The sequence below is a fragment of the Lutjanus erythropterus genome, chromosome 3 (genome assembly GCF_056507025.1).
Source record: "Lutjanus erythropterus isolate fLutEry1 chromosome 3, fLutEry1.hap2, whole genome shotgun sequence".
Taxonomy (NCBI): Eukaryota; Metazoa; Chordata; class Actinopteri; order Lutjaniformes; family Lutjanidae; genus Lutjanus; species Lutjanus erythropterus.
The window spans coordinates 20,326,617-20,347,017 of NC_139319.1; the positions used below are offsets into that span (position 1 = coordinate 20,326,617).

The 20,401-nt window shown below is 39.1% G+C and overlaps 1 protein-coding gene across 5 annotated transcripts in view; it reads right to left on the reverse strand.

Annotated features, from left to right (window-relative positions):
* ndst3 (N-deacetylase/N-sulfotransferase (heparan glucosaminyl) 3) overlaps nucleotides 1-20,401 on the reverse strand; it is a 62,641-nt gene that overhangs the window by 23,983 nt on the left and 18,257 nt on the right. For all 5 annotated transcript variants that reach the window (XR_014769837.1, XM_084715326.1, XM_084715325.1 and 2 more), the window contains exons 4-6: nucleotides 19,144-19,298; nucleotides 16,601-16,786; nucleotides 4,898-5,026 (exon numbers count right to left, since the gene is read on the reverse strand). Coding sequence is in view for 4 of the 5 variants with exons in the window: in XM_084715326.1 (XP_084571452.1) it covers nucleotides 4,898-5,026; nucleotides 16,601-16,786; nucleotides 19,144-19,298 (470 nt within the window). In the remaining variant the exon portion in view is untranslated. The remainder of the gene's footprint in view (nucleotides 1-4,897; nucleotides 5,027-16,600; nucleotides 16,787-19,143; nucleotides 19,299-20,401) is intronic.

The window sequence follows — 20,401 nt, forward strand, 5'->3', positions numbered from 1 at the left end:
AGGTCTGGGAGGAGGGAGGGAGGCAGATTGTGCTGATATTTGGTGTTTGGCTAATAAGCTTAGTGGCAGAGCTAAGCGCTAAATGTCAGGCCTGATATATGTCTACAGCTCTGCTTATGTCAGCTAGACACACATTTATGCAAACATACACATACGCATACAGTACGCCGATACTGTCGCACAAACATATGCACTGGTGTGTGTTTGTGTGTGTCTGTGTGTGCATCACTTCCTCTCTGTATGTGTCTGGATTCTCAAGTGACACAAGATGCCGTGACCTGAAAATTAAATCTCAATCTGTCTGCCACCTTCTCACCCCGTCTCCCCCTCCACCCTCAATCTCCTCCCCGCTCTCACTCCCCACCCGTCTCCCTCTCACCATCTCTCTGGCTATTTATTGGGGAATGACTTGTGCCCTATTGGCTGTTTGCAGAGTCTAGGTCGTCCAATCGATTGTCGAGCTTATGTGAGACGGGGAGCTCGATGATCGCTGATGCAGCCTGGCATGATGCAAAAGTATCCAAACGCACACAGACACATGCACACACAAACACATAGAGGACAGTTCATGCACATGCACACACACACATCCGATATGTTGGTTGGAGTGGTGAGCTGCCACCACAGGCCAAATGTGATGTAAAGTCATTGAATGGGAAGTGACAATGTTACCAATGTGCACATCATCAAACAATAGGAAACCCCCCGGGGACTAAAGCAGGGAGCTACAGAACACTATTGATTACATACACACATGAAGTGCACAGACACTAATGAAAGCTTTTGCGTTTGCAGATGGAAACATAGCAGTGAGAATAAATCATCAGTCTGTGTATGTGTGTGTGTGTGTGTGTACGTCATGACAGACAGCTCTCATTTAGTGCTTAAAATGCTTTTATGTTTAATAGGTCTCTTCATTAACAGATACAACATGAAGAGAGTTTCATCTCTTATTACAGAGATGAGGAAAGGGAAGCAGCAAGAGGCAAGGACAAAAGATTGTGGAAACAGAGGAAAAAATGTAATTAGTCTTCTGTAATATATATGAGCGTGTGTGTGTGTCTGTGTGTGTGAAAGAGATAGAGAGGGACAGTGAGCGTGCAGAGGCATCCCTCTTGGTTTGTGAGCTCATGCTGAGATGACATCACTGGTGATGAGACCAAAAACGTTGTCAGGTCCTTTTGTCCTTTTGAGCGGCTATAAACAGACACAGCTACACAGGCACTCACACACGCACACACACACACAAATTAAATTATCTATAGAAATGTTTCTGGCACGAATCAGCACCTCAGGAACACACAGCTCAGTCACAAGAATAGTAAGGTGAGTGTTATAAGGGTGAAATGGATGACATGTTTTGGTGGAGGAAAATATACTGTAAATATTACTGTACTATGTCAACTTGACTGGATTTTTATAGATTGAATGAAAACCACAAAAAGAACTGTCTACTTGTAATGTAAATGAGTATAAAACACATTTTATTGTATTATTCTTACTAAGCAATGTTTTATTCAATATTGTTCAAATTAGTTTAATCTACTGTGATGTCATTACATAATTTCATTTATTTGTATTTTATTATGCAGTGTTTCTCTGATGTTGCAAATTTTGCTGCTGTTTTAATTGTTTTTTGTAATTGAGTTAAGAAAACTGTAATAAAAGATATTCTGTTCATCATTACTGTTAATGCCATTTTCAATCCTGTATCATATCTGATATTACTAGTTTGTTTTCATAATTGCATTGTGGTGACAATGTAATTCCTGCAATAATGACCTGTTCACTGATCAATATCCTGCTTATTACATGGTTAGTTACAAAAAAATGATACAATACAACGACACAATGAATTTATGGATTTAAAAATTGTGATTTTGATTTTATTGCTCCTCCTATGATCAGAACTGCATCTATAGTCTGTTGTTCATAGTAACGGTCTGCTGTACAGAAATAACAGACCTTTGAAGGCTCTAATTGACCAATCAGAGGTCAGTATTCAACAAAGCCATGTAACAAATTTATATAACACGCTAGATTTGTGAGGAGGTGGTTGAGATGAATGGAGGACGTACAAAGTGCAGGACTTTAACACCACAATCTGAGGTTTCACGTCCAGACATCTCCGGCCAAAGCACTTTGATTAAGGTAAGGAAATATTGTGATTTCAGTTAAATGTTAATTAAAAAAAATCTTGTGTCAATCATTGCTAACGTTTGAATAATGCTGCAATCACTATGACTATGACTAGTGTATTGAAAGATACCCTATTATGGTGGAAAACAAATATGTTGTCAGTGAGACTGAGACTTGCCAGGTACATTCATTTACAACATGTCCTCATTATGTTAATAGAAAACTTACTTTGGTCGGCATTACGTTTCCCTCAGAACATATTTGCTCTTGCAGATTATTTGTATATAAATGTATTCTAATTACAATGATAAACAATAACAATAGCTTACTGTTCATCATCAGTCATTACCACGACCATCATTACTACTAATACAGCATCAGAAATCGTATGAGAGAGGAGTTACAGCATCATAATTACTATAATGTGTTAGACTACCTAAATACAATAATTTAACCTTGTAGCTACAGCTATAATCTGCTAGCCAGTGTCCATATATATGTTTTGCAATAACTGCAACTTAATATTCTCAAGTGGTACTTCCTTGGTCAGGTGTTGGGTTGTGCTTGTGCATCTTCAAACATAACTGAAAATATCTTTTTAGGGACATCAAGCAGAATAAATATGCTAGAGTACCCTTACTGCACTTGAATTTAGTACAGGATGGAGAATCTAAGGAATGAAGTGAGTGTTTAGTACATGAAACCTTTGGTTAACTCTCTGTTGGATCGTTTGGTGACTTGAGTTTATGAAGCAGAGTGTTTACTCTGGAGGCGCTCAGTCCAGCTCCTCTCAGGGTGCTTTCAGGTGACTCTAGGGACTAACAGACAGCCTGTGACCACTGTGTGATTATGTTCACAGGGAAAGTTTTATGTAAAGGGGAGGTGGATTCATGTAAATTTTATAACAGTCCATGATTTCAATTCCGTTCAAACCGGCCATGTCGGTAATTTTTATGGACTGCATGCTTCAATGCCTGAAAAGACTCCGGCATCTTTTAATATACCTCCTTTCAAAAAAAAAAAAAATCATGTTATAGTGCTCTGTTGGAATTGAAAACCTTGGCATTTCCTTTTTACAAGGCACTCCAGGAAGTCTTTACTTCTGTTATCTTTGGACCAAAGATAAAATATAACACCATCGGCCTTCCTCAACGGTACATACGTTTGCTCACCCATGCTGGGTTGTGCCACTCAAAGTAACCACACCAGAGTGAGTTCTGCTACACAAGGCCACACAAGTATTTGTCGCCATCGCAATTCATTCAAAGAAGCACATTTGAAATGGCTGTGAGACTTTTATAGGCACAGGTGACCATTTGTCTGGTACATTTTACCCACTGACTCTTTGATGTAACAAAACATTACACACAATTCACCTTGCCAAGTCACTCCACCTCCCTTGCATAGAAAAAGAAGTATATTACACTCCCTCTAGTTTTCACACCATTCCTACATCCTTGTTCTTTGTCTATTATTAGAAAACCATTGTCCCTGTTAAGGGCAATGTAAAACACTTCACTTGAAGTGTAACAAAGGATTTCTTTTGTCAGAAAAGTGCTACCTGAGACAAAGAAGTTAGGAACAGCAAAATTAAGCAATTTAAAGGAGTTCTTTTGAACAGAATCTGTATTTGTTATATTAACTGTCATTTGAGAGAAGAACAACAATCTTTTATAATATTTCTATGCAAATGTCATGAGTTATTATCTTTTTAAAACTGTGAAAACATTGTACTCAAAAGAAGAAACACAGATTCACTGATATGTGGGAAGAGAAGACAGAATGAAAGAAAAAAATACATCAAACTAAATAAATCAGTAAAGAACGAAAGACAAAAGAAAGACACAAAGAAAGAGTGAAACAAAGAAAGAAATGCATGAAACAAAAGAATCATGTCAGGAAATAGAGGCAGAGAGAAAATCAGAAATAAAAAAGAATAGCAAAGACAGACAGACGGAGACAAAGTGGTGCAGAGAGAGAAGAAAGAGCTAGATTGGGTTGTTGTGTGAAGCTGCACTTGACTCTATGATGTTCTCTGAGCTCTGACAGCTCCTCTAGTTCAGCACTCCTCTACCTGACACTTCAATACAGCCTACCGCTGGTCTATGAGCATCTCTCTGCGTGTCTCTGCATGTGCACGTGTTTGAGAGAGATTGTTTGGGGATAATTCCTGGGAATTTCTGTGCCTACCTTTAACTGTGTGCCTGCACGCGCCTGTGAGCACATGCGCGTGGATGAGCATCTTTAACTGCCACCAAAACCTAATTCTGTTCTTTAATTCAAAGCAGAATCGAGTTGAGCTGACATACACAGCAGGGGTAAGCAAGAGGGGGGAAGATGGGTGTGTGTGTGTGTGTGTGTGTGTGTGTGTGTGTTTGTGCGTGTGTGACAGCAACCCCCCTGTGGTGAGACCTAATTTAAAGTGGGGAGATGAACACAGCTCCACTGTGAGAAGCAGCCCCTGACAGGAAAAGAGACAGACGCACACACACACACACACACACACATGCACATAAACACATACATGCACACAAAGTAAAAATGAAAAAGAATGAACCAGACATAGAGGAAGTTACCTTTACAGAGTGAGTGGGAAACCCAGTAGGTGCCTCTTTAAGGTGCAAAAATGAAAATAGAAAGTAACAGTCCGCCCTGTTTCTCACCCTGTATTTCCGTTTGCATGTGAACGTGTGTGTTTGATTGTGTGTGTGTGTGTGTGTGTGCGTGTGTGTATGTGTGTGTTGTTTCTCTGACTCACCGGGTTGAGTAGCACAGTGAGAAACAGCTCTCCCCCACGGATGCTTTTGTCCAGTTCTTTAGGTCCACCGGGGTATTCCTTATAGTAGATGGTGTGAGTAAACAAGCCACACGTCTGGCGAGGCAGCACCTGCACACACACATACACACACAAGCATACACATAAAAAAAAAGAGTTGTTAATACCTTATATAGCTTCAGTTTACACAGGAAGTGCAAATGAACAAATGGTTTGTAATAACAGTCAAAAGTGATCAGCAGGTACTAATTTCTCAGATAAAAAAGCATTTAAACCAGGACACTTAAGGTACGTTGTGTTTATGCACACACACGTACGCACTTCTGCATGCACCATAGGCTTTTTCATCAGAACGTGGGACAATTATTTCAGCACTTGGCACACCTACCGAGCACACTTTTCACGCCATGAACGCAGCATTTTTGGTGCCAGGTATTGGGGTGAAAATTTGGTAGTGAATGTTGGAAACCAGGACAATTCTAGACAAAGTGGGACATCTGCTCACTGTAACTTATGGCCAAAAATAATAATCTGTTGTTTTCAGTGGCCCATCAAAGAATTCTCCTCTGAGTTAGCATTGCACTTCTTTAGGCTAATACCTATAGAGTGACTCACAGTGAAGAGTTTAAAATAGGAATAAAAATCACTACCACAGAACCAGAAAACCAAACCTACATTACCCACAATGCAATTCAACCACTGACGGTTGGTTTAGAGATTCAGCCATGTTACGCTAGTAGTGGCCAGTGTAAGCTCAAGCTGTTAGCCTCAAGCAGGGATGTAGAGTGATTTCAAGGCATCGTCACCATTGGCCTTCTGGGTCTTTAGCCGGGAAAGTTTTTTGACTGTAGTATTGGTCATAAACCCTGCCCCCTTCATTTTAATAGATAGAACATGGGCGAAACTGAAACATCAAAGTAGTCAAAAGTTTTTTTTGTCAATTTATGTAGTTCTTATCACATGTATGATCAAGTGTTAATCTTTCTGATCAGTGTGGTTGTAATTACTTAAGAGGGGTTTTCACGCCATGATCGAAAGCTTAGCTGAGTCAGCAAGCTGCACAGCTCCAACTCTGGGTCTATCCCAGGGTCTCCTCCCAGTGGGTGTGCCCGGAAAACTTCCAGAGTGAAGTCCAGGATATTTTGGCTTCATTTCTGAACAGTGGGAAAAAAGTGGAGTCATGGCGTCCATCTTAATTTATGCCAATGGTATGGATGTACAGAGCCTGGGGGAGCAAGTGGGCTGGGTAATGTCCTCTTGTATACAAGCTCAGTCAGTCCACTGCAGTCCTCTTTTGGCAGGGATGCACAGCGTGTAATGCGTGTATGCACAAGGACAGAAATATGCATACGCATTATTTTCATCAGATTTATAAAGCCACATGTGCGCCTGAATCTATGTTCTGTTTCAATCAAATGGGTGCACTGCACATGCTTCATTTCCACTTTCACAATGACCTATAAATTCACACAGAAATTTTAATCATCAAAATCATCTGTTTGCATATGAAACTTGTTCCCGCTCCACTATTCATTAGACCTGTCAATGAGAAGAATGGCAAAGAAGAAAAAAGTACAATTTAACCAATTGTGTTTTTCAGCCTTTGATGGTCTGGGCTTGTCAACTGCCAGAAACACCCCCTTACAGAAGTCTAGTCACTTCTCACTTCTCACTCACTCACAACTCACTTCTTTTTAACTGCACAGACCAGATTTCTTTTTGTTCTGTTTTCAAGTGATATCACCTGAAGACTACAAGACTACTACGACTTTGTGCAGCTCCCTCTGGAGCCACAAAAAGCTTTACACAATTTTATCACATGTTCAGTAGGATGTTAAGTTACCTCTTAAAAAATGTAATCAGTAATTTACTCTAAGTATCACAATATTAAAGTAATGTAACTGATTACTTTTGGATTACTTCAATACCAAACATGCAAATAAAGACGAGAGAGTATAAAAGATGTGTCATCTGCTCAGTGTATTTTTTTTGAGAAACATACAAAGATAAATAAATAATAATAATAATGATAATAATTGTAACAATCATTATTATTGTTATTATTATAGTGATTATTAGATGTAAAAAAATCACCACCTGAAAGAGGTGTGTCAGGTATTAATATGCGTCAGAGTTACCTAAAAGTTACCTACACAACATCAACAATAATAGTAATTATTATTATTGTTATTGTTGTTATTAGTTGTAAAAAAAAAAAAAAAAGAAAAAAAGAAAGAAAGAAAAAGAAAAAATGTTCCAAAGTGACCTACATGTAATTTGCCTGATTTCCTTTGCACACAGAAGCAGTTAGCCTTAATGGCGTTGTGCCAGTAACCCTTTCTGGCAGAAATCTTGCTATTATAACTAAAAACATTTCCCCCCTCTAAAGCCAAGAAGGGCTTTTAAAAAGAGACTGGATGGTTATGATTTACAGCACAGAGCAGGTAAAATAATGCAGAGGATAAGCAAGAATATAAGACTGTTATGATGTTATGCTGTTATGATATTAGATGTATATAAACTGGGTGATTCAGTTTTTGAACTAACGTTATCACTTTTTGGCACAACACAAGTCAGCATCAGCACCTACAGTCCCAAAATGTTTTCCTGTAGTAGTTATACAGTACAGTAGTAGCACGAGCAGCAGTATTGACAGGTTACTGACGTGTTAGCAAGCTAACAAACCTTAACTTTAGCATACTGGATTTCTGTGTATTTCAGCAAAAGATAGCGGTTTGTCTTCGTACCTGTAGATGTGTCTTTAAGTTGGACGTCGAGTCCCTGGATGATGACAGTATTTTGACAGCTGTGGCCATAATGATGAACGACCTTAGCGTACATTATGTTTACACAGGGATCGAGGCTACGCAGGTGGTCGTTTCACGTGTTGATTTGTTGTGGTGTTGTGTCGTAAAGTGTCGCAATGCGTGCGCACTGTGCAAGTGTCTGCTGCATTGTAGTATATCCAGTTTTATTTTAAAATCTAATCCTGCTAAGTAATCCCCGTTTTTATCAAATATACCGGTAATCTGATTACATTTTTTCTTTACTGTAACGGATTACAGTTACCTTTTTTCTGTATCTTAATTACGTAACGCCGTTACATGTAATCCGTTACTCCCCATGCCTGTTTAAGTGGCACATGAACCCACGGTGATACAATGATAAGAGATTAAAAAGTTGAGTAAAACAGCCAGTTGAGTGTATGTTTTTTTAAGTGCTGATCACTCACTTATTTCAAGACCAAAGAACAGAAAGCACAGGTACAAAAATGACTTAAAATAATAAGAATAAGTCAGCTAGCAGCATAAAGGATGACAGATGTGAGAATGAAATGTATAGCTATAGAGTCATGCTTGTCTACATGGTAATTTCTAAATAAGAGAAGCTGACAGCAGAGCAGGTCAGAGATGTTCTGATGTTGTGTCATCCAACATCTGGTACCGTTACCTGTCGCGGTGGAGAAGCACAGGTGCCAATTCAACAGATGTTTTGAATCACATTCTTGCAAACCTTTTTTCACAGCTGGCATTTTGACTGTTCATGGGATAAAAAGGTGTAATTAGTAGCATTAATGATGGCTGATCTGTCACTTAAAGGGATAGTTTACCCTAAAATGAAAATTCCGTCATTATCTACTCACCCTCATGCCGAGTTTTGCAGTCCACAAAACACTGTTGGGAGTTTCACAGGAATACAGCACTGAATCTCCCAAACTATTAAAGTGAGTGGTGACCAGTTTTCAAATGTTAAAAAAATGCAACATTGATTTTTCATTTGAAAAGTTATTAGTAACCACCAAATTGAAGTGGAGCAAAAGCTGTCAAATTGTAGTGGAGTAAAAAGTACAGTATTTCCCTCTGAATTGTAGTGGAGTAGAGTAGCATAAAATGGCAACAATACTTATACTATACTTGAGTAAACACTTAGTTACTTTCCTCCTCTGACCGAGTCTCTGGTATGGTGCATGCTGGCTCACTGGTTCCCCTTACTGGGACACATAAAGAGAATGGAGCCATCATTAAACGTTATTAGTTTCACCTGTGCCTCTGCTGTAACTACCTTTCAACATGAGTGTTGTGAAAAATGTCTATAAGAGTCAAATTAGAGCTGTCAAAGGACACACCATTTACTGCTGGCACCACGAGTCCTGAAGAGCTGTCCACCTGAGATTACTTCACCACAGCCGTTCAGACCTCATTTTCATGCAGGTGCATAGCATCAGGCATTGATTTACACTGGTCTAGTTAAATCTTTCTTGGGTACTGTTCAGGTTTTTTTTTCTCCCTCACCTACACCTATTTTGTATTTTGGTGACTCACTGTTTGCAGAAGCGGGAGAAGATGATAATGGATTATTTTTAATCCCACCTCAAGCAGGTGCGCCATGCACCCTTGACCACAAAATTACCAAACGCAACACTGCAATGCCCTGTGTGAGTGTGCCTTGACTGATGAAAGCTGGGTCCCAGATGTTAATTTCTCTGATTCTCCTTTTCGCTACTAGTAAATGACACAGTGTTATGGTTGGCTCAGATTTTCAAAGTGAAAGCAACACTTGATTCAACAGCATTGACATTGTTTTTGTTTTTATCTTTTAACATCAGCATCACCATGGAGTCTTAAAAGCTTACCTTAACTCTAGTATGTGCGTTTGCCAAAAAGTATCCAGTGAGTACCTACTGAGCAGTGGTTCTCAACCTGGGGTTTGGGACCCCCAAGGGAGTTGTAAGATAATTTCTAGCGGTCGCCAGATGGTTCTGCAGAATAAAATAAGAGTAACATAATGTACCAAGCTGCATGGAATGAGAGCCAGGAAGCAGCTTTTACGTTGCCTGTGGCAGTAATATAATGTGAGTTTGGTAGCTTGTGTAAATGCAATAATTCCTGAACGAGGGGTGGGTGTCATGGTAGAAAAACATATTTTAACCTTCAAAAAGGTCCACCTAAAAAACATCACTATTAGTCTAAGTGCACACTATATTAAGAGTTTTTCAAAACTTTTACCACTCTGTCAGACAGCCTTTTTCAAATAGAAACAACTGTTATATGATCTAAATATTGCTCTCACCAAACCAACCAGACTCTATTGGCAGAATCAATAATTTTACCTTGCAGAACATAATCATTGGATAAGTAGTTTGTGTCCTTGTGAGACTTTGGTGTTTTAAAGGATTAGTTCAGATTCACCAGTCACTCATAACACAAGCAAATTAACTGATGTGTTCTCCAAGGTAAAATTATTTATTTTGCAAAAGAAGTCTGGTTGGTTTGGGTAGAGCAATATTTGTATTATATAATGATGGCTTCCCATCTGAAAAAGATTTCTGACAGCATGATAAAGCCAAGAAAATATTCAAAATATAGCATATAGTTTAACTGATATTGATTTTTCTTTTTTTGTGGGCCTTTTTTAGGTGGTTAAAATACATTTTGCTACTGACCCTGTCCATAGCAGTACATTGATTAGCTTCTTCCTCTGCTATTCCTGCTGCTTCTGCACACTGGGGGTGTGCTGACTGCCATGTACTGTAGGTAATACATTGACTATCGATAAGTACCTCATACAACCCCACTTCAAATAATCCAAACTATCCCTTTAACAGCTGACGAATTAATCACCTTTTCATTAGGTCATTAAATGGATTAAATGAAGAGAAAAAAAAAAAAGAAAGGAGAGAAAAAGAAGAAGGTCTTTATTGTGAACTCCTTGCGGAGCACTTCTGTGTGTGAAATAGAGAGTATAGGCTGGAAGCACAGATATTGGTTTATCTATAAAACACTGCAGTCGTTCACACTCTCTCTCTCTCTCACACGCACACAAGAGAGAGAGAGAGGGAGAGAGAGGGAGAGAGAGAGATGGACAGAGAGAGAGACGGAGAAGGCCACCAGAGCCACAGACACTCAGCACTATTTCACCAAACCAATTATCCACAGAGCTATAGCTCAAACTGATATAGTACATTTTAAAAAGAAATACACACACACAAGTATGCATGTTTGTGCCGGTGTGCATACACACACACACACACACACACACACACACACACACACACACACACACACACACACACACACACACAGCACAGCACAATCCCATATCTCAGTCTGATTTGTTCTGATACTGTGGGTCCAGTGGGTGGCTCTCAATCTGCTGACAGAGACACCCAAACACCAATTTTACAGCCTTAAGACAACTTCCTGTCCTCCTCTCAGCAAACAAAGATGGAGCGAGAGGCAGAGGCGAAAGAGATTAATAGACAGAAATTGCAAGAAAAATTGGAAGTGAAACGATGTGAAAGGTAAAGAAAATGGGAAGGTTGTGAGTGATGTCCTGGAGTAACTTCATGAGAGGTCAGGAGGTGAGATGAATTATCAGAATCTAAAGGCTCGCTGGCCAGTTGATAGTGAAATGATTTAGGATTTCACATTTACATACACACACACATGCACACACACACACAGACACACAAACCAGCACACAAACTGCCTCTCAGAGAGATGTTCTGCTTCCATGAGCTAAGTTTTGACTTTGTTCTCTTTTTCCTAGCCTCCCTTTTCTATTTAGTCAGTGCAGCATGCAATGTCTCAGAGCAAGAGATGAAACTATTTTCCCACACTGCTTTGCTGCTATGGCTTCTAATACATATTTGTGCATTTCTACAGTTTTGTAAAAGGAATTTGTTAGAACATCACCTGAAGGTCCATTGAGTTGCTGTTGAGTAGCTTTCAGTTAGAGCTTCAACAATTTAAGATCCCCTCCAGTGAAAATCAGGTTTTTAACTTTGTTAACATGTTCATGTGTTACAAGACGTAACGCCATGTCTGAGTATTTACTGCTTTTAAACTGCTATGAGCAAAGGCAGTCTCAAAAAAAAAATCAGTCTGGATTCAGTCTGTCTGGGTCTATGAGGTCATAAACCTAAGGAACCAATCCTGTTAATCGAGGGTGTGGCACTATGTATTTCATTAGAGCCAAATGTAGCTGCTTACTGTGATTAGCTAGCAAAACAGTGGAGAAGCCAGGTGCAGCTATTTAGGGGTAAGAGTGGTGTTACGAACCCAAATACTTTTGGGCTTCTTTAGTCTTCTATAACATTAAACTGAATATCTTTTGGTTTTGAGCAAAACAACATTTGAGGACATCATCTTGCACTTTAGGAAACACTGATCTACAATTTTCACCATTTTCTGACATATATTGGCTAAACAACTATTAATCGATTCATTGAGAAAATAATCAACCAATTAATTGGCTATAAAAATGAGCGCTAGTTGCGGCCCAACTTTCAATCATCTCACACGATCTTCATCAGCAGATGCCGTCTGCCTAATTGTGAATTTCTGATGTTCAAATTTCATTTTTTTCTGAGCACTTTGAGGGCTTTTCATGTCAGCTCTAGTGTTTCCGTTCAGTTTGTTCACATCATATGTTTCTTCTCTGCTGTTGATGAGGATGAGGATCACTTTTAACATGGATAATTTAACATTTAACATGGATCCTCAAAGCACACAGAGCAAATGGAAATGTGAATGTACAAAACTCCATGCTACTTAGGCAAAGTCCATCTATTGATGGAGAGCCTATGATATAATTCAAAGCTCCAGGACAGAGCTGGGCCTAAATGTTGTCAAGGAAATATGTGTAGAATTTAGTGGAATCTAGCAGTGTACAAGCAGTTAAGGTGGCTGTGAAAAACCTGAAAGGCAGTATCTAGAGTCAGTGTTTGGTTTGTCTGTTCTGGGCTACTGCAGAAACATGGCAGTCTTGCATGTTGGACTCCATGGAACTGGACCCACATCCTCTGTAGATATAAGCGGCTCATTGTAAGGTAACAAAAAATATGACGATTCTTATTTTCAGGCAATTATACACTAATGAAAACATAATGAAACATACTCCATCTATAAATCCTACCTAATTCTTAAACACGGGACAAGAAGTCCTCAAAGCGCTCAGAACAAATGGAAATTTGGACATACAAAGCTCCATGTTAATGAGGCTCCATCTGCTCCTGAAGATGACTGGAAGCTTCGGAACAGCAACTAAATTCGCCTTGAGGAAAGACTGTTTTTACACTGTTGTTTCCAAAATCAAGAATGAACTATGAACCTACACCCAACTTAACAAGTCCATATGAGTCCATATTTTTAACTGAGTGTGACCCTGATGTGGAAGCATCAAAAATCATCTGCTTTTCAGGCTGTACAGGGTAAGATCTTCTAAACTATACAACATTTGGATTGCCTGACATTTCTAACAGCCCCACGCATGGAATAAGGCCTTACCAAAAACAACTGTGTATTCAATCGCAATGTAAGAGGAAAAACCAAAACGACATATTGTTTTTTTTTTCATATTTGTGAATAAATGTTTTGTCATTTGAATGTTGTTTGAATTTGAATAACCGTTGAGGCTTTCGCAGGGGCCTGCTGTCCCATCAACATTTGTTGTGAGGGACACATCTGCGACCACGATTTGGCAGATGATTCTTATTCATACAGTACCTCTGGAAAGCTGTCCCTCCCAGAGGTACGCTCATCATGATATTTTCCTCCGAGAACTAAATAAAGGTTGATTGTACCGAACAATGTGCACGTTATTTATTTAGTAAACTGGCTTGCACAAGAGGGGGACGGCCTCTCTGGGGAATCTCTAACCAGTGTTTAATGGTGTTTCCCTCCGGGCATTTAAGTCCCTTTATTTCCTGCGAAACTGAGAGCTCAGATGATGAAAGCTCGCTCTATATGTGATCACTAACTTTGAACAATGAATCAGATTTGCAGGTGTCCTTGCTCCCCTTCCAATGTGATTTTCACGCATGACCAAACTTTTCAACAAGAAGTTTATTCCAGCTGATAAAAACTATTGTCGTGAGTTTTATTTGAAAGACAGTCAGAACAAAAACAAAAAACAACGTTTGGAGAACAGCTGCATTCATCATTGGGGTCGATGATGAAGCTTGAGAGTAATTTTTGCTGGGGATTTAATTTTATTTCAGCCTCCACTTCCTCCTCAGATTTTCTTCAAAAGATCTTTTCTTTCTTGTACAAAACAAAAAGGAGGTTTTTTTTTCAACTAGTTTGTTCTTTGTTGTTTTGTTTTGTATGTCTTTGTGATGTCTCATGTTGTAAAGCGTTGGATATGTTTTTTTTGTTCAGCAGCTTGTTATTTAATTCTGTGATTCAATGATGCCTCTCAATACCTTACTATTGATAATGTATAATAACACATTATAGGCTGTCAAACTGTCAGCGTGTTATTGTATTGAAAGAAAATAGGATTAAGTGGCTGTCTTTTATGACGCTGTGACAAGATGTCAAGAAATGAAAGCAAACTTCGAGGACTGATTAGGAAATTGACATAGCTGTCTGTTCAAATGGTTTACCCAAGACCCAAATACGGCAGAACAACGTGGACTGGTAATTTTAGTGTCAGATGTGATTGGTTCTTTTGTCAATAAGGGAGCAGTTGTGCACACTGACAAAGAGCCTGACTGACAAGTGAATGAGGAGGAGGAGAAGGAGGAGGAGGAGAGGCAGAGGGAGGGAAGACAACTTGCTTAGGTGGAATGGGTGACAAGAGTTTTATTCTGTTGCTGTCTCAAACAGGGACTGATGAATTATTTATTGGAGCATGAAAGTGTAAAAGTGCCCTCATTACCAGATCCTTATTCTGCGATGCACATCCGGCACATATACAAATATACAAACGCACACAGACACAGACACACAGCAAAGCTCACCCCTTTAGCCGCACTGAGATGCCATTAAATATTGAATCAACATGGAGCTGAGCAAGCTGTGGTGAGACGAGGTCAAAGAATTCATATCACACTCACACGCGCACAGACAGAGGTTACGCAGCACGCACAACATCATTGATTTTCTGTTTAAGACCGCAAGAACTAATCAGCACACAATTTACTATTCAGCAAACACTTATTTGAACAAAGAGACAGTAGATAAAGAACTGTTTTTCAAAGTAAGATAAAAGAAATAACACATCCAAACAGACTCTTGTGACTAAATAACTCTGCATTCTGCAAGATGGCTTTGATTTAGTTGCTCTAAGATTTTACAATTCATGGTTTTAATTTCAGTCAGATTAATTAAGCAAATCATTTTTCCTCCTGGCGGGCAAGGACACTACATAACTTTGAGTGTTAGGTTTAATTCATGACTTTCTGCACGATCAATGGTGCTGTGTTAAAAAAAAAAGCACCAGATAACACTCTAGAATTCTTTAAAGACGCACTTGTTGATGAGATATTTATCATATTTCTGCCCAACCTCACTCACCTCTTTTTTGTCAGACAACACACAATGTATTTTTTAAAATGTGTCTACACATGGCACCATCACTGACTTGTATCTACTGACTTGTACTGTTTCTCTATACAAATTAATTGTAGTTTAGCTGATTATTTATACTATTTTATTTTGGTCTTCCCTCGTTTCTTTGTTTTCTTTCCCCTCTTTTTGTCTTTCTTCCTTTTTTGATTACTGGCTTGTTACACCTGTCCCTGTTCAGGTCCCTGTGTATTTAGTCTTCAGTTTTTCCCTTTCGTTTCCAGTTTGTCTTTGTCTTCTTGTCTACCATTCCAGCCCACTGTTTCTGAGTTTTTTGGACTTGACCTGATTTGGACTTTGGATTTCTTGCCTGCCCCTTTAGATTTTGTTTGCTTTTTGACTGTTCGGAATTGGCATTAAATCTCTTCAACTGCACCTGCTCTGGCTCCTGTCTGCAATTTGGGTCTGTCCTCTTGTTTTTGTTACCTTGCTTGACATACTGTGACAGATTCTTATACAAATTAAGTGAAGTTTATCTCCCAGACATTGCTTTTCTCCTGTAGTCGATTCTTCATTCAAATTAAAGCCAGTATTGCAGTTTTGCAACAGCTTTTCAACAAAAATTTCTTTCACCTGTTTCACCCTGTTCCCTGTGTATTTTGTCTCTGTGTTTTTCCCTTTCGTTTCCAGTTTGTCTTCGTCTTCTTGTCAGATGTTCAAGCCTTTGTCTCAGTGTTTCTGTGCTTTTTAGACATAGCCTGACTTCTTGCCTGCCCCTTTAGATTTTGTTTGCCTTAAGAATGTTTTGAATTTACATATCCCTTATCTGCATTTTGGGTCTGTCCTTGTTTTAGTTACCTTGCTTGACATAAGCTACTGTGATTCTTCATAAAAAATTAAAGCCAGTATTGCAGTTTTGTGTCAGCTGAACAACAAGCCTTAAAATATTATTATAGTATTATTCAGTTTTTCAAGCCAGCAATGCATTTTAGCATCAGCTTTTCAACATACAGTATTTATGCTGCAATTTCTCCAGAAGTTGCTTACTATCTCTAGCCCTCAGACGAAAAATAGGGAAACATTCAAAACGACAGAATAGTAAAGAAAGTAAAGAAACATGTGAAGTTATCACAGAGATTGCCTAAAAATATATTTTGAAATGAGATGTGGCAGTTTTTTGTCATTCAGTCGAACAAAAAAAGAGGTGCTCAATAATGGATATCCGGTAGGTAGTTGTGAGCCTGAAAATCAGTTTGCGTGTATGTGCAGTGACATTTCAATTGATCAAAGTGCATTTATGAATGTGCATGTGGATGAGTAGATTTGCTTGTGTGTGCACTTGATGCAGTGCTGATTCAGACGTGTAATTACTGTAACACCGTTGTCTCCTCACCATGATGTTGTTGTGGATGAAGCCTTTGCGGTAGCGGGCAGGTTTGAGGTGGGGGTACTCCTCAGTGCTGGTGACCTGGATGTTCCACACACGTCTCCAAGCCTTGTACAGCTGCAGGTGAACCGGGTAGACGCCTGAGTGGTGAGGGGCCACGGCGTAGCCCATGTCCACAGGGATGTTGTGTTCCTGGAGGTGGAGGACATACATACACAGAGACAGGCATGAATGGGAGGGTTATATACATAAACAAAGGCGTTATAGCACATTTACTACTCTGACATGGTGGCACATAAACACACCAGACCCAACAGTCTGACCTTGTACACGAAGGATTGTGTGGTGTTTGTTACGATGCTGGCCTTTGGGTTTGAAATTAGAAAAAATATATATTTTGCGCAAGCGTGTGTATGTGTGGGAGTGTGAGGGTGGATGGTAGCTGGGTGCATCTTGCAGACTGATGGTGTTGTCCTTCGCTCTGACACACACCTACACACACTGTCAAAGCTAAGCATCAGCAGTCTGGGGATGAGAGCGTGGAGTATGTATGTGTGTGTACAATAGAGGTTAGGGATCACACTTTATGATCACGTTCACCTTCAACAACATGAACCAGCATCAGCTCCCCCCCCCACCCCCCACCTCGCTGTATTGTATGTGCGACACGACACTCCAGTGCGGTCATACAAATCATCTCCACTCACTGACACACAGCACAGCAAAGCACAGGAAAACAAGGCAGAGCAGAGCAACAAAAGCACTCGACCTTGTGGACTTCAGCTTTAACAGGAGACATTAGACAAGGTTCAGGTGTTCTCATCAACAGAAGTGCATCTCTCCTCAACTGAGATATTAACATTTCGTTTGTTTTGTTTTTAGAAAATGAGTACATGATGGTAATTTTTTTAACTGCTCGTGCTAATAGAAATACTATTATCCTATTATCTCATACTATTTTCCCTCTGCATTGATGACCCTGCCTCTTAAAGAGACAATTCACCCGCAATTCAAAGAGTACAATTATTTCCTCTTACCTGTGGTGCTATTTATCCATTTAAATAGTTTTTGTTTGAGTAGCACAGGTTTTTTTGGAGACATTCTCATGCAGTTTAAAGCAAACCTTAAAATATTCCACAGTTCCATAGATTATTGTATTATTATCATTTAATTTTTTAAGTTTTCAACATCCAGCATTCACACTGAAATTTCTTCAGAAAGTACCTTCTCTAGTTACTGCCAGCACTGCAGAAAATAAAAAAGTAGGACAAAATTCAAAACAATAAAACAGTAAAGAATACATGAAATAATCACAGAGATCTGTCATTTTCATTTTTTTTCATAAATCACTGCTAATGGTCACCCTTTATGTCTGTCTGTAGGTTTTACAAATATTTATGTCATGAAAGTATTACTTACTTTGACTTTTTATTATCAAAATAATTTAAAAACACTATTTTTTTTTTCATTTCCTGACAAGTAATGGTTTTGGACACACAAAGTTTCTGTCCGAGAGTGACGTTATTTTCAAAATAAACCTGTGGCAGCATCTTTACTTTCTGCCGAACCAAACCCGCTAACCGTGTCACTGCACAGACTGAAGTGTGCATCTACTCATGGACAAGAGGTCATTAATGTTTATATCCCACACTGTCACAAGCATGAGTCTTGTCCGTGAGTAAGTGCGCACTTCCTTTTGCTTGGTGATTCAGTTAGCGGTGTAGTTCAGCAGTAAATAAATAGTTCCTAAATGAAACTGTTCACAACAAGATCTGTAGATTATTGAAAAACTGGGTTATGATTTCATTGCTGTTGAGTTTTTGAAATGCATTTTTTTGGCGCTTTGTGCACCTCAAGCTGAGTGCCATCTGGTCCCATTATATTCGAGAAAAGGCAGACATCTTTATGGCCATTATCTCCAAAACTTGGCAACTCACACCAAAACAGTCTAGATGTATAGGCAACACTACAGGTTAGAGCTGAGGCTCTCAGTCATATGCAACTAATTTGTGTCGGCAAATATGTTCTGCCGAAAGTGTAGTTCTACCTTGATGATGTTTTTTTAAACAACAATACAAGGTCATATTTGTATTGTAAACTTCTTTCATGTGCTTCCCCTGCAGTACTGTCTTGTGAAACCACATTTTCAATCGAAAGACGTGTACAAGACAGGAAACACAGATTCCTGTTTCTTATGTCCTGTGGTATAACAGTCAAAAAAGCAATTCTGTTTCCCATACGACACACACTGTATGTAACATAAAGTGTATTCTTCTTTAAACATTCCCAGACTCAAGACTGACGTCAGTTAAAACGCTTCCAGTGCGCTGACCTGCATGTGAACATCATGTCTGTAATCTGCAGTGGTGAGGAAATAACAATTACTAACAGCAACAGACGTCCTTGAAGAAAATGCAATCATGGGGAGCGAACATGATTAAAAGGACACACAAGAAGAAAAGCAACAACGAAAATAGACAGCTGCAAGAAATGTGTGTGCCTGCGTGCGCGAGCGTGTGTGTGTGTGTGTGTGTTTGCATGCATCTCACCAGAGCAAACTCCTTGTTGAGGACCATCTGCTCCAGCAGTGAGGACTCGTTGTGGAAGAGGTGAGGCTGCATGTGGCTCCACATGTGGGGGAACCACCAGAACTCATCCACATACTTCAACAGCAAATCATCTCCTTCATCTTCCTCAACCGTGCCTGCACACACAAAAACACATGTAAACACACACACAAGGACAAAAGGACAAGAAGAAATATGTATAAATGCACGCTTCATGCAGATTTAAAGCACATAAAAAGTTGTTGCTATATACAACTTCTTGCTGGGCTGAGGTTAGAGTAAATCAAGCAACTGGGTTGTTTTAAGGTCATGTTGCTAAATAAGGTAGCGGTCTGATACCATGGTGATGAAAAGTGATGCCATAGCAATAACAGGTGGTGTGGAAATGTGTTCTGTTCTCTATCAGAATTCTTCTAATTATGCTTATGTTCAGTCTCACCTCTATTTTTCTTTTTCCAGTGCATCCTACTTTCCTTTGTTCTCTAGCTGCAGATTTAGACACTTTAACTAGAAAATCAATAAAATCTGTCCTTGGAAGCACAGCAGAGCCTTTGAATGCACAGCAGTATGTCACCATCTCACAAATATGCCTGTATAAATAGTAGTCCGTAACTCAAAATCCAGAGATAGCATGAGATAAAAAAGATTATTTTTTATGATGAATTATCACGTGTGGACTAGAGCAACCATATGGGATTGATTATTCCTGCTGAGAACACTGTGTGGAAAATTCATCCTTCCTTTAATAAAGTTTGGTTAGAGTAGTGCCGGCTCTTTCTAGTAGTCTTTATGTAGTTTAGTCAAATATATTTTTATTACTTCAATAAAAACATTGGATTTACTGCAATGCACTAATCTAAATTAAATAATTTGGGTTTTTGCTTTTGCCTCGCAGTTTTTCTCATTTGCTTTGGCTCAATTCTTGAATAAGAATTATTTATATTCTTCTTTTTTTTTAAACGTTAAGTTCCATTATCGATATACAGTAAACCGGGGTTGTAGTGGAGGCTAAACCCAAGTAAACTCAGTTTATCACCTCTTGAAATGAGGCTGAGAATTTACTCGTCTATTTTCAGATCAACTGTATCAGTCAATAAGGGGAAAAAAGGTGGGTAAACTACAGTTTGGTGTGGCATTGACTTTTTCCAGTGAACTTTTACTTACTGTCGAAATCTAAATCTAAAAAGCTCTGTGGGATACACAACAGCATTTACTCAGACAAAAATTAGATTTTTGTACA